The sequence below is a fragment of the Orcinus orca genome, chromosome 13 (genome assembly GCF_937001465.1).
Source record: "Orcinus orca chromosome 13, mOrcOrc1.1, whole genome shotgun sequence".
Classification (NCBI taxonomy): domain Eukaryota; kingdom Metazoa; phylum Chordata; class Mammalia; order Artiodactyla; family Delphinidae; genus Orcinus; species Orcinus orca.
Genome location: NC_064571.1, coordinates 33,392,760 through 33,407,321, shown reverse-complemented (window position 1 = coordinate 33,407,321; position 14,562 = coordinate 33,392,760). Strand labels below are relative to the sequence as shown.

General features: G+C 40.3%; 1 protein-coding gene across 1 annotated transcript in view; it reads left to right on the top strand.

The window, feature by feature from the left end:
• ANTXR1 (ANTXR cell adhesion molecule 1) overlaps window positions 1-14,562 on the top strand; it is a 244,980-nt gene that overhangs the window by 79,091 nt on the left and 151,327 nt on the right. The window contains 2 exon segments of the mRNA XM_004277021.3: window positions 748-808; window positions 12,044-12,142. Coding sequence (XP_004277069.1) covers window positions 748-808; window positions 12,044-12,142 — 160 coding nt within the window.

Genomic DNA, 14,562 nt, shown 5'->3' with positions numbered 1-14,562 from the left:
AAGCCGCCTTCAAAGCCCTCCTTCTCCTGCAACATTTCCACTTCTCTAACTAGAAGGGAACTCTGAGTAATCTGAACATGTATCCCCTCTAGAGGGCTGGCCATCTCCATCCTACTTCTCCAGCTTATCTGTTATCACTCGTTTTTCTACTGTTCCAGCTCCTTTGTTCCAGCTAAAGAGGTCTATGTATTTCTAGTTTCTCATCTTTGCAAATGCCACTCCCTGCTTGGACCTTAACCTTCCCCTAACTTACTCCTCCCCACTTGACTGAGTCCTACCCTCAGCACCCACCTCTTCCAGGAAGCCCTTCCCCATGCAGCAGCCCTCAGTGATTTCCCCCATGAACTCTGTAGCTCCTACCGTCTGCCGCTTCACCCTGGCACCTACCACATAGGCTGGGCCATTGTTATTTTTCTTTTCAGGTGTAGGTCCCATTTCCTCAACTAGATGTTAAACCTCTCTGTAACTAGGACTGGTGTATCATAGACTCAATAAGTATCTGCCTAAAGATCAAATGAATGAATAATTCCTATGGATTTTGGGGATACCCGGAAGCATCTAGCACAGTGCTGGCTCATTAAATGCTTGACATTAATGATACTAGTAAAAATGTTATCCTCCACTTACCCACCCGCTACAACATAATGTCCCTGAGCCTTCCTATCTTGGTAGCTAAAAGCAAACCCCACTTTTCTGTTTTAACAAAATAAGCTGTGCTTTGACTTTTTTGATTTCCTCTCCTCCTAGATTTTGAAGAAGTCCTGCATCGAAATTCTAGCAGCTGAACCATCCACTATATGTGCAGGAGGTAAATTGAAATTAAATGCTAATCGCTGTCACACAAATAATGAGATTTTGAATTCAAGTCACATGTTTACTTCATCAGTAGAGAAGAAGGGAGGTGGGGCAGGAAAGGGGAGGGGGAAAAAGAGGAGTAGAAACTGCTGAATAAATTTGCTTCTAGGGAAAAAAGGGAATAAGGAATCAACATGCCAGTTGTTTGAAAGTTTGGAAAAGCCTATCTAAATTCTCTCCTTTCATGGGAACTAATTTGGGAGTATTACAGAAATACTGGATTCCCACACATCACCATCAATACCCTTCTCTGGATACAAGTGGAGTCTAACCCTACATCCTCATGGCAGCCATCACAGTGATCATAGGCCACCTCTGAAATGTTGGTATTTTTAATTATTTAATCAGTGCTGAACCTCTCTCCGTAATTAATATGTTGATCATAATTAATTGCTTAATCTACAATTCCTCACAAAATGTTGATAGACTACGCCAATTATCCCAGTAAAAGGCCATTATAATTTTATCATTAATACAGCAAGCCTCCACTTATACAAAGAGTCAGCCTTCTCTGAGTCACAGTATTTTCTCTAACTGATCAAAATCACGTTCATACTGTTGTCTTGTATTATAATGGACTGCCTAAAATTTCAACCATTCTGGCTCTCTTTGTATAATTCCTGACAGGTTTCCCATCACTCTTATTTAAAAAGTACTGTCAGGCACCTACTGAATGCCAGGCACTGTGGTAAGTGCTGGTGATACAAAAAGGATAAACTTTCTCTCCATGAGTTCCTGTGCTCCAGGACCTGTAGTATTTCACCGTTGAGAGTTCACTGTTAACATCACCTTTCTAGTCTCCTAAAATACCAAGTGCCAATTATTATTATTTTTTTTTTGCCGTACGCGGGCCTCCCACCGCCGTGGCCTCTCCCGTCGCGGAGCACAGGCTCCGGACACGCAGGCTCAGCGGCCATGGCTCACGGGCCCAGCCGCTCCGCGGCATGTGGGATCCCCCCGGACCAGGGCACGAACCCGCATCCCCTGCATCGGCAGGCAGACCCCCAACCACTGCGCCACCAGGGAAGCCCCCAAATGCCAATTATTAATTTGTCATAGAAAATATATCATGCAACCCCATAAGGAGTGAGGAAGAACTTTCAAGCTTTTTCAAACACTGTACAGTTTTATTCTTTATGGCATATTTTATTGGTATAAATGAGGTAATTCCTTGAGGATTCCATTCCAGTTTCTTGGCTCTATTTTAGAATAGTTGAAACACTTTTCAAGGAGTTAGATGTAGTGACTAGTATGTGCCAACAACAAAACACTAAGTATATATGTAAACGTTTAAAGTTGTTAGCAGTACTTGGAGACTGACTATTCAGACGTGTAAATTTCCTGAAGAAAAGCAATCAACAAAGATTATCCATTGACCTTTAAATACACTGCTACCTGGTAACACAGATGGCAGGAACAAATGTGGTTGCCACAAAGACAGGTCCAGGAGAACATTCTTAAGAAAAGGAATTGAAAAATCTTACCTTTGCAAATTTACAAAAGCATATGACCACATGAGCCCAGTGCCAGGAGGCTTAACTAGGGTTCATTAGCTTCAAGGTAAATCTGTCTCCACAATTTTTATAACTCCTTTACTTTAAAACAATTAGAAAACAGGGGAGTTCCTTAATTGTGCAGTTATCTCATTCATGAAGAAAAACCCCAGACTTGCAGTTTAGCAATCCTACTGGATGTTTTGCAACCTTGTACTGAATCAGAACATCTAAAGACAATGAATACAGCTTCTGTTAATTCACTAGCATAATCAGTTCCCCTCCTGTAGGGTTCTTGGGGACAGAGAAGGAATCTTATTTCTCTCCACTTCCCATTGCCTAACAGAGTCCGTGGTGCTTAATAGGTGGTCAATAAATGTTGACCGAATGTCTTGAGTCATACATTCCTTAAACAAACAATGTACCGATTTTTGCTCATTCGACCCTTATTAACTACTTTCACCTAATCTCAAGAAGTTATCAGAACTTTGAACTATTTTAAATGAAGCAGAATTAGAAATAGCCAAAGACAGAACAAGGCCCCAAAAGCCCACCAAATTTCAATCACTCGGATTGAGTATCTTCTTAAATAATTCTTGAATCAAAGATTAGTAAACCAAAATCTCCTTTACTTACCACTGAGGTGTTCAAGACAATAAAAAGACCACATATATAAACGTAATGAATACGGCACAGAAATACCAGGGTCCACAAGATCTGATCCTAGCAAATTCATAGTTTTCAGTATGTTTCTTATGTAATGGAAAAGAAAAATAATTAAATAAAAGATATTTTTAAAGCTAAGGAAAATATAAGAAAAAATATTTAAAAGCATTAATAAACTTAAACAAATTAAAACAATTCCACTGCTTAATTATCCCAGGAGCTGTTTCTTTGGTAGAACCAATAAAATAGACAAATCTCTGGTAAATCCAATCCAAGGAATCTTTCTTTAAATATTTTTAAAATCTCTGGCTTATGTGCAATATCCCATATTTTATGGACAAACAGTAGTTTCCTGTATCGGAGTAAACTCTCCAATTCTATTTATTTTATTTCTTTTTTCTAATTGACATGTAGTTGATTTACAGTGTTGTGTTAATTTCTGCTGTACAGAAAATTGATTCAGTTATAACTACATATATGCATTCTTTTTTATCTTCTTTTCCATTATGGTTTATCACACAATATTGAATATAGTTCCCTGTGCTATACAGTAGGACCTTGTTCTATATCCATTCTACATATACTAGTTTGCATCCGCTAACCCCAAACTCCCAATCCATCCCTTCCATTTCCTTTATTTCTTATAAAAAAAGTAATACAAGACACAGTGATGGGACCTAGCCTAGGTTTTGAAAAAGCAAGCTCCCACCTCTCTTGAATTAGAATCATTAGGATTAAAACATGTAGATTAGAGAATAAGTTTACTAAGAAGAAAATAAAACTTTCACAAGATATCCTTACACCAAAAGTTCTTCCAAGGATTCCCTTAAAGGTCTGTCGCTGATCATTCCCTGGAGTAAGCATGGCTTTCATGAAGCATCGGAGGCCATTTCATTGTCCAGGGCTGTGAACTCCTGTCAAGTAGACCTAAGCATACCCCCTGTGTGATTTTCATTAGGCCACTGCGAGGAGCCAGGGCCAGGGATTTATGTGAAAGTGCTTTAAAAAGCCTAAACTGTTACAACAAAGCAAGGTGACATTATTATCATCAGTATCATTTTAATAAGGATTGAAGGTCAATATGAGAATCGTGATGTTGATAATATCACACCTAGATGAGAAAAACATGCCTGTATGTTTCTCTACTGAAAGAAAATTGGGGAAGCCTTGGTAGAGTTCAGAGTATCTGCAAAATGATGCATTAACTCAATACGTACTGGAGGAGAACGTGAACAAGGAAATATTGTTCATATTTGTAAAGTTCATTGTTCATATTTGTAAAAAAAAAATGTTGAGACTAAGCCCTAGACAGATCTGTGAAGAAGACAGAACTTGCTTTCATCAAAAACCTTTCCTCTCTGCTTCCTCCCCTCACTCTCTGATTACTTCCCTTCCCTGGCCCCCAGAGCAGCCCCTGCTGTGGAGCCCCACCCTGGCCTGTCCACTTAAGACACGCTATGCTGATGACTGCATTCTCCCAAGACAGGGATCTCAGCTGGCTCTCACCAACAACTCAGCAACAGCCATGGTTCTGACAGCAAACAGAGCTCTGAGACAGGCCGTGAGATAATGCACTGGGTGGACAGTAAAACTGAGATCCAACACAGATCTTTCTGTGTTGGGCTGCAAATAATAGGGTGAAATTTAATGGGACAAATATAAGATGCTGAACTTGCAAATCGTCAGTTTCACGTACAGGCAGGTTTAGAGAAACCTGACTTAGTAACGGTTCATGCAAAGAAAAAGGAAAAGCGAGGAGAAGCATAGATATCTTGAGAGCCAACAAGAATGCCTCTGACAAAAAAAGCTGATGCAATCTTAGAGCGCATCAATCGCCATCCAGTGTCCAGGGCAAGAGAGCTAATACCATGCTCCACTATTCCAAGTTCAGACCATGGTTCCAAGTCCCATATTTTAAAAATGGCATTGACAAAGGCATGTTCCTGGTAGTAGTGGTGATGGAACTGGAAACCATATTAATAATTCATTCAGGATGTGAGGGCAGCCCAGCTGCAACATCTGTCACCCCATTGATAGCCAGGGTTGATTCAGCTGATCTGGCTGGCTAGGCAGGTGTCCCCTTCCTCCCTCCCATGTGTATCCCTCCTGAAGCTTCATGCTCAGTGGAAGAGGATGACCTTCCTCAGTAGGGTCCATTCTTCAGTCAAGGATGTACAAGTAGCTGTGCTCCCCTGCTACAACCTCCGAACAAGCTCTCAAGGTCCATTTACAGGAGAACACAGGATAGTCAAGCTTCCAAGACTCTAGTCACTGATTCTTTCCTCCCTTGCTTCCTTCCTTCCTCCCTTTCTTCCTTCCTTCCTTCCTTCTTCCCTCCCTTCCTTCTTTCTTTCCATCACTTCTTAATGTCTACTCTGTACCAAGCAATATGAAAAGATTTGAGTACCAACATGCGTGCTTGGTCCCAGCCCCCCATGAAACTCACAGTCTGCTCTAGGAGATAGTCATGTGTTCGGACAAATTACGAAACCACACGTGAAGCACTATAGCAGAGATCTGCTCAAAGAGGTGCTAATGAGATGCTTGTGGGATGAGGAAGGACCAGAGTGACCACAGAGATTTAGACAAAGAATTGAGACACTCACAAGGATATTTGGAGAATTCCCATGCAGAAAGGAATAATTAGGCTTACTACAAATAGCTTCAGGAGACCACCATGGAGAGATTGGGGAAGAATTCAAGGAGGCGGGTTTTAGCTCAACACACACGACTTTTACAACTAAAGCTTTCCAACAATGGAGTAGATGCTCTCAACTTTCCACCCCCAGAATTACGTGAGCAACAGCAGAATGGCCATCTGTAACCACGTGCTATACAGAGAAACCCTTTTTGGGTCTCCTTTATAACTTTAAGTTTCTAAAGACTTAATTCAACTTCAGCTAAGATATTAATGGCTGATTATTTGTTTAATGGCTAAAGAAAAAAGTATACTTGGAACTATTTTGCATTTTAACAGGAAATCTTAATGCGAAGAGGAGGTAAGCCTCTGCCCTATCAGAAAGAATTTCAATCAATGTCATGAGTGAAACTATTTGGAGAGAGAGCCATCCCAAAACTCCTCCACTGCCAGAGGTTATAAGCTGGCAGCCAACAAGCCCTGTCTGGTCTGCACATATGTTCTTTTTGACTCACACTGCAATTAAAAAAAAAAAATTATTGCTAACATTTAAAAGTCTGATTGCACCTAAAAATTCAGATTTTTGTCTTGTATTGAAAAATCAGATCTAGTAACATTGGGCCTGTACTTATTGCAAGATAATGATTATTAGAGACTGAATAACTTCCCTTTAAAAGAAGCATGTACTCTTTCCAGTTCGCCATACTCTCCACCACTCCCCATTATCCCAATACCCAGGTCAAGCATGTGGTTGCCGTTTAACATGGTGCTTATGCCACTGTATTTACAGTTCCTGTTCTAAAACATGTAGGAAGTCACCTGCTCTGTGGAGAGGCTTTATAGCACCTTTGACATTACCTGCATTTAAATAATTCTGCTTCCCTTCTAATACAGACTCTTTTTTAAAGTTCCTAATTAAATGTTTTTGTAGATTAGCCTCTGTGTAATTAGGAAAATTGATCCATTGTTAGATTGGCCCTGCCTAGTTCAGCGCCTCTTTAGGAAATTCATCGTCTTGTCTAAGCACAATTTTCCTCTGGTTCCACAATGTTGGCCTCAGACTTGAATAGCTCACAGTGTTTTATGTAAGCAAATACTCCAGGAAGGAACTAATTGGAATTAAGTGTACAACCTGCCAACTGCTCTACATTTAAAGTTCTTTTCCTCCAGAAATGGAAGGAGATTATCATTAGCGCCTTACATTGTCATTTCAGAAGCAATTGTATTATTCCTACTCTGTTGTTTCCCATTGTTCGTAATAAAATTGGGTAAGTGAGCACAAAGGAAGGTACTTGTAGGTGGCATGTTTACCATTTGGAAATTAGATGCTTAAACCAGACACATTTAAGCAACATCAAAAAGTGGTTTCATTTCTTTCACTTTTCACTGTTTTTCAAAGAGCTCATGTTGGCCCATAGGCACCTCTTCTGAATCAATTGTTTAATCCTCTCCTTGGTCTTCATTTTCATTAAAAGATATTTCTATTTGAAGGAGGGGCTCTCATACACTGTTGGTGGAAATGTAGAATGGTACAATCACTTTGGAAAACAGTTCTGACAGTCTCTCAAAACATTAAATACACACTAACCACATGACCTAGCTGTTCTACTCCTAGGTGTTTACCCAAGGGGAAAAAAATAAAATCTATGTCCTGGCACAGACTTGTACATAAATGTTTATAACTGCTCTATTTTTAAGAGCCAGAAACTGTGAACAACTCCAATGTTCATCAACACATGAATGGATAAAACTGTGGTTTTCATGCAATGAATAATAGTCAGCAATAAAAAGAAATAGACTATGTATAAACCTCAAAATAATTATGGATGAATCTTAAAATAATTATGCTCAGTAAAAAAAAGCCAGACCAAAAAAAAAAATACTTACTATATGATTCCATTTGCATAAAATTCTAGAGAGTGCAAACTAATCTACAACAATAGAGAGCAGATCAGTGGTCGCATGGTGTGGGGCAGGGCAGGAGGAAGAGATTACAAAGGGGCACGTGGAAACTTCTGAGGGTGGTGGATGCGTTCACCATCTTTATTGTGGTATCACCCCATGATTGTATACCTATGTCAAAACTTATCAAATTATACACTTTACATACAACTTACTGTATGTCAGTTATACCTCACTAAAATTCTTATAAGTAAATAGCTATAAAATAAAAACCTTAGAGTAATTTAGGCATCAGAAAGCACTTAATACACATCCAGCTCTATATTATATTTTAGATGTTACATGTTACAATAGCATTTAATAGGAGAGCAAATTGAAGCTAACTCTCAAGATGGAAATATCACTAATTTTACACAAAAGTCTTAGGTGACCAGAGCAAATGGTGAATATACAGATGTCTCATTTTCAGATACAGTGGTTGATAGGTGATCTTTATTGAGGTCATCGCAAAACTATGTGTTCACATTTCCAAAAAAAAAAAAAAGCAAAGAAAGGGAACAGAATAAGTTTATCAAACTGTTCATTGACCTTAAGTTTTTTCTTTTTTAAAATTGAGCTATAATTCACATATCCTAAAATTCACCCTTTCAAATAGTACAATTCAGTAATGTCTAATATACTCACAAAGTTGTACAACCATAGCCACTGTGTAATTCCAGAATATGTTCATTATCCTGAAAAGAAACCCCGTACCCATTAAGCAGTCACTCCCCATTCCTTCCTCTCCCCAGCCCTGGCCAGTCAATTTTCTGTCTCTCTGGATTTGCTAATCTGCACTATTCACATGGAAATGAAATGGAATAAAATCATACAATAGATGGACTTTCATGTCTGGTTTCTTTCATTTGGCATAATGTTTTCAAGATTCATCCATGTCATAGCACGTGTCAGAACTTGTTACTTTTTATGGGTAAATAATATTCCATTGTGTGAATACCATATTCATCATTTGGTGGATACTTCGGTTGTTTCCACTTTTTTGGCTATTGTGAATGATGCTATTGTGTAATATATGTACAAGTTTTTGTGTAGACATATGTTTTCAATTCTCTTGAGTATAGGATGAGATTTCTGGGTCATATGGTAATTCTATGTTTAACTTTCTGAGGAACTGCCAACTACTTTACAAAACAGCTGCACCAATTTACATTCCCACCAGCAATGTATGAGGCTTCTCATTTCTTCACCAACACTTATTATTGTCCACCTATTTTATTATAGTCATTCTAGTGAGTGTGGAGTGGTTTTGATTTGCATTTTCCTAATAACCAAGGACGCTGAGCATCTTTTCATTCAATGACCTGATTAAGCCTCAGAAAACAAACAGGATTAGATCTGACTGGTACCTGAATAAATGACCACCTTCTCCTCCCCTTTCTCCCTTTCTATACCAAGATGTCATTTATTTGTTCGTTAAACGAGCTTACACTGAGACTGACTCAGCCCTGGGTGAGGCACGGCCAAAGATTCTAAAGAAATAGATATGATGGCCTCTCCCATCAGGAAGCTTAAATTATAATTGAGAGTAAAGTGACAAAAGAATCATAATAAACATATACCTTAAAGACAACTTAAAGAATATGTATCTTAAAAGATTAGGTAAAAGATCATTTCCAAGTAGAAATTCCTCCCTAATGCCCTCCAGTCCCTAGGCACTCCTTGTAGGAGCTGTAAACCAACGTGCACGCTGCCTAAAAACACTTAGATGTACGTATGGTGAGAGACAGGTTCAGGGCTTTGTGGACAAACTGAATTAAATCAGTATGTCCTGGTTCTGGTGTGTCCCGGCTCTCTCTTGCTGACAGATTCACTTGACAGGGTTTTGTTACATACCTTCTACGTGTGAAGGGCTGACATTCCAGTCGGGCTGCCGGGGCAGATACTCAGGCGCTTCTGGAGGCCAAATGTGCATCCTCACATAGAAACTGGTGGGAGCTCGCCTCTGCTCTGGTGTGCCTCCCAGGGCATCCTTTCCTTCATCTGCTCCCCGCGCCTCGGGGGTTGGATTGCTCCGTCTCCACCATGGCTGTCCGTGGGTTTCTGCTGTCTTCCTCCCTAACACCCTGAGGGCTGGCCAAGCAGCCATGCCGACATCCTCTTTCACTGAGGACTCAGCAGCAGAACGGGTTATGCTAGGACACGGTGTTAGAGAAGAGAGCTGGTACATGGCCTGCGTTTCCAGAATCTCCTCTCCTTCCACTGATCTTTGAGGAGACAAGAGAAGTAGGCAGAGCAGCGAGGCAGAAAACATTTGCAAGCAGCAAAAGCATCCAATGGCAGACTTCTGGATGTCTGGCGTTCAGACTAAAACCAGAAATGGGTATCTATAGGCTAAATTGAGTAAACAAGATGCGATAAGATTCTTCCACAATGCTTGACACCGAATAGAATGCTTGTTGAACCAATTGTGTCATCAGTCACATGCCAGGCAGACATGTAAAGAAAACCATCTAGTCCATCCTTCTCAACTTAGCAACCGTATATATGCATCGACATGCATATCTAAATCCTTAATACTCATAGGACTATGGTCCTGAAAAACCATCGTTAAGTTCTGAACCTTAATATAGTTCCAAACTACGGCAGTGAATGCTGGTGGGTACAAGTCCCAGTTTTGCTGCTTACCAGTTACAGATTGCATGACCTTGGGCAAGTCATTTACAACGTCAGAAATCTCCATTTCCTTACAGGGAAGGTCGTTGATGCCTCTAAACCGCACTCTGTTCTAACTTGTTTTTCCTTGTGGCACACTTAGTGCCTCCGGCTTCTTTTACTTCGGTTTTGGTTTCCTGCTTCCCAGCTGGGCCAGCTCCATTTTTCTGCAAAATGGACAAGCCTGTCTAAAGTAAAAATAAAATAAGCTTTTTAAAAGATCACAATGTCAATCTCTAAATGAGTCATATGTCACAAGACATTTTAGCATAACAGTAAAGAACATGATAACTGAGTCCTAAGGCATTTGATACTTGCCAGACCTGGATTCCGGTTCTGATTCTGACAGCTACCAGCCATGTGATCTTGGACAAGTTACTTAACCTCACCACGCTTGGTTTTCTCATTTGTACCTCCCTGTGGTGAGGTTTAAGTGACATCAGACATATACAACGCTTCGCACAGGGCCTGGCACACGAAGAGGGAGCAATTGATATCGGTTATTATTCTCTTGGCAAACATGATGTCTAAATTAGTTTCCCCAGAATGAAGGTGACGTAGATTCATGACGTTTATTAAAGTTTGGAAGAGTTCCATATGCTAGTCTTTTAATTCCATTCATCCTCCAGTGAAAATCTCCATCTGGATAACAATTTACACTTCCAGATCCACTTTCACCAATACTGCGTTTTAACCTCTAACTTTTAGTCTTTTTCTTTTTTATATGCCACACAGCATTACCCCAAGCCCCAATTTTTACACACAAAAAGATGACAAAAATCAAAGAAAATGGAGTATTGGCTATTAGTTACCATCAAACTTAAGCAAATATTCCTAAACATTTAATGGATTAATTAGCTGGTTTTTTTCTCTTAGTAAGACTAGTATAGAGGATCATTATTTTTGCTTTATCAATATTTTATTAACGTGTTAACTCAACATGAATTATGCCAACATGAAATTCACATGCAGGGCTAGAGACCCGCAGAGATATATTATCTCCTCTACTTTGAGAGAAGAGAGTTCTAAGTGCACTAAGGGCCAATGTCGGTTCAAACGGGCAATGCTTGCTGACCCCTAAGCAAGATTTCGATCCCCTGCTGAGTACAATTATTCCTGCGTAAGACTAGGTACTCCTACTGTGTGCCCTGCAGAGACAGGAGAGCTGAAGCTTCATCAAACAATTTCTAAACGTAAAGGAAGGTTTTCTAGTTGTGGAAGAAAAGACAAAAGAACAACACCAGACAGTACATAATCACATGCTACACTATTCGGGACAGACTGTGAATGCCCACAGGTAGTGGTTTTCAAAAACGCTAGGCACCTGTAGTCCTAAATAAATCCTTTCCTCGGCATCCAATATGTAAAAGAGACACAAGAGGATTGACGAAGTGGAGAGTCCCTCCCCCGTGGCCTTCTGGTGGCAGAGATCACAGGTTTTAAAACTGCCAGGACTTGAGAGATGGGTAAGGTTTGCAGGACACAGGTGGGGGGTGGGGGAGGCGTTCCAGCTAGGAGGAAGAGTAAAGGCAAAGGCAAGGTGGAAATTCAAAGTAAGAAGTTCTGTGCCATCCTGGTGAACAACTAGTGAGAAGGTAGTGAATAGGTGGCAAAAGGCTCCCACACGTATGCTTCTGTTTCCCAGCCTGAGCTGATTTTTTTAATATTTTAAGCCTGGTGAAATAGTTAACAGACTCCCTAAACCAGGGCAGATGGGAAACTTAAGGTTAACGGTGTGCAGTCCATGAAGGTGTCGTGTCATTATTCTTTGTTTCAGAATCATTTCAAGTAGTTGTCAGAGGTAACGGCTTCCGACACGCCCGCAACGTGGACAGGGTCCTCTGCAGCTTCAAGATCAACGAGTCAGTGACGCTCAGTAAGTTCTCGTGGAGTTTGGGGGTTTCTACCACCTGCTTCGCCTGCTTCGGGGAAGGGCTCCCCAGCTCCATCTTCTAGTGAGGCCACACACAGGAAACTACAGAGAAGGGTCTTCCCTGCTAGAAAGGCCACCAGCGAGGGCATAGCTAGCCACTGCGGCGCCCTTGCTCCCATCAGGAGGGGCGGCAGGCACTTGTTTTCCAGTCAACCAGCATTTGTACCAAGTTCAAAACTCTCAGCCGTCAGTGCACGCCCTGGCTGCTTAGGGCTTACGAAGCTTGATGTTCCTTAACAAGGTATTCGGGACTCTCAAGCACAAGAGGGAAAAATAAATGGTCTGAATGTATTAATTCTGAGTAAACTAAAAGCCAAACTGTGCGACTTGCATGTGTAGATTCTGGAAGTTTGTTCGATCTGGATGATTCTTGCTTTGGAGTCGCCAAGAAGTTCTCATCAGGGTGAATACCTGACCTGAAATACAGGCATATGGAAGTAAAACTAAGTGCATTTCATGGGGAAAAAAATGACTTGTCATAACATTGGCACTTTCGCAAGACATTTGTAGCAGGCAAGTTCTTAATTTAAAGACGTGTGTGATTCAGATTGCTGTCCAGGAAAGATGGGGAGACAGATGATGGAAAGACAAATGCCAGGAGCCCTGGTTATTATTTACATCTGGCATTCATCACACAGATAATTATTGGTTCAGTATCTGCAGCGATAAACAGTAATAACATACTGTATTTTCTGTAGTGCTGTGACATTTTAAATACCACACATCTTTTTGCCACAATTGCCCTGGGAGGTAGAAAGAGCAAAGAGGAAGGAAGGGATACTCAAGCTTATTGACTAACCATTCACGCTAGTTTGGTCCTCCTGATAGCGTTACGGAATAGGTACTATACTGTTTTTAAAACGGAAGACTTGAAGGGTATGCCTTTTCCCCTCTATAGCATCTTGAAACCCACTTCAATATTTAAACAGAGGTATGCAATGGCATCTTTACAAACATCTGGGATTCCTGAATTTGGAATAATTCCAAAGATTTGAAACAGTCAGTTATTTTTTCTTGATACTTGGAAATGCCCTCACGTATCCAAAAAGTCCATGCTGTTTGAAAACATCTTGAAGTATCCCCAAGAAGTCACAGTGTGAAAGTTGGACGTGCACCCTCTAGAGTCCTTCCTTTTTTTCCCCTTTAATTTGTGATGTCATCCAAGTCCGCCTTCCCTCTCTCCTTAACCAGAATCTTAAATCTAAGATCAGAAACTCCTGAGGGTTAAACTCAAAAGACACCAACACCTTCCAAAGAAGGCTTCCCAGACAAGCAAGGCTTTGGACCCAACCCCTCTCTGAACATGAATGGACATGGGGTGTAGCGTTGCCATTCCTTGAAAGGTTACGCAGAGATGCTATATGAAGATAACAAAAAAATGCAAATTTACGATGGATTCGTAGAGGGACATATTGAATGCATATTTTCCAGCTTCTCCATGCAATTTTATTTCTTGGGAAACTAGCTTCTCTTCCTTTCCTAATACAAACTTGCAAACACCCGCACGGGCTCTCCACCTGATTCATAATCAAAAAGGAATAAAGGCCTTTGGGGTAGGGATTTAGCTTAAACCACAAACCTAATTGTGCCTCCAGCACAAGTGCTGACAGTTTGGAGAAAAGAAAGGCAGTGACTCAACCACATTATATGCTGCAAGTAACACTCCTGAACTCAAATAAATAGTTATTAAAAATATTCTAGCTAAGGGGAAAATACTGGAATTTGAAAAAAAAATTATTCATTTATTAATTCATCTGTTCTTTTACATTCAGTAAATAATATGAACAAGAAACTGTGGAGGACAGAAAAGATAAATAAATTTAAAAATGCAACATATTCAATTCTACATTTTTCTACCAACCATATGAATGTAAGTATCTCATTGAGTTGTCCCCATAAAATAAAATAAATTTAGAATCTTTTACTTTTCCCATTCTCCTTTCCCACTTCTACATCCAAGTTTTAAATTATCTGTTTTAATTTTTATAGTATATATTTCCTCTTTCAAGATTTTTTCCTAAATACTGCATTACATTTTATAGCAAAAAAAGAGAATAGAAGTGCCCTTATCAACCATAATAAGACTAATTGAAGGCCGGAAAATGAAGCTATGGCTGTTACGATATAAGCCTTGGAGTCTTCAACAAATAAAGTATTATTTGTAGCAGATTATATAAAGAAAAACAGTTAAATAAAAAATAACAAATTGAGGTCTTCCCTGGTGGCGCAGTTGTTGAGAGTCTGCCTGCCGATGCAGGGGATGCAGGTTTGTGCCCCAGTCTGGGAAGATCCCACATGCCGCGGAGCGGCTGGGCCCGTGAGCCATGGCCGCTGAGCCTGCGCGTCCGGAGCCTGTGCTCTGC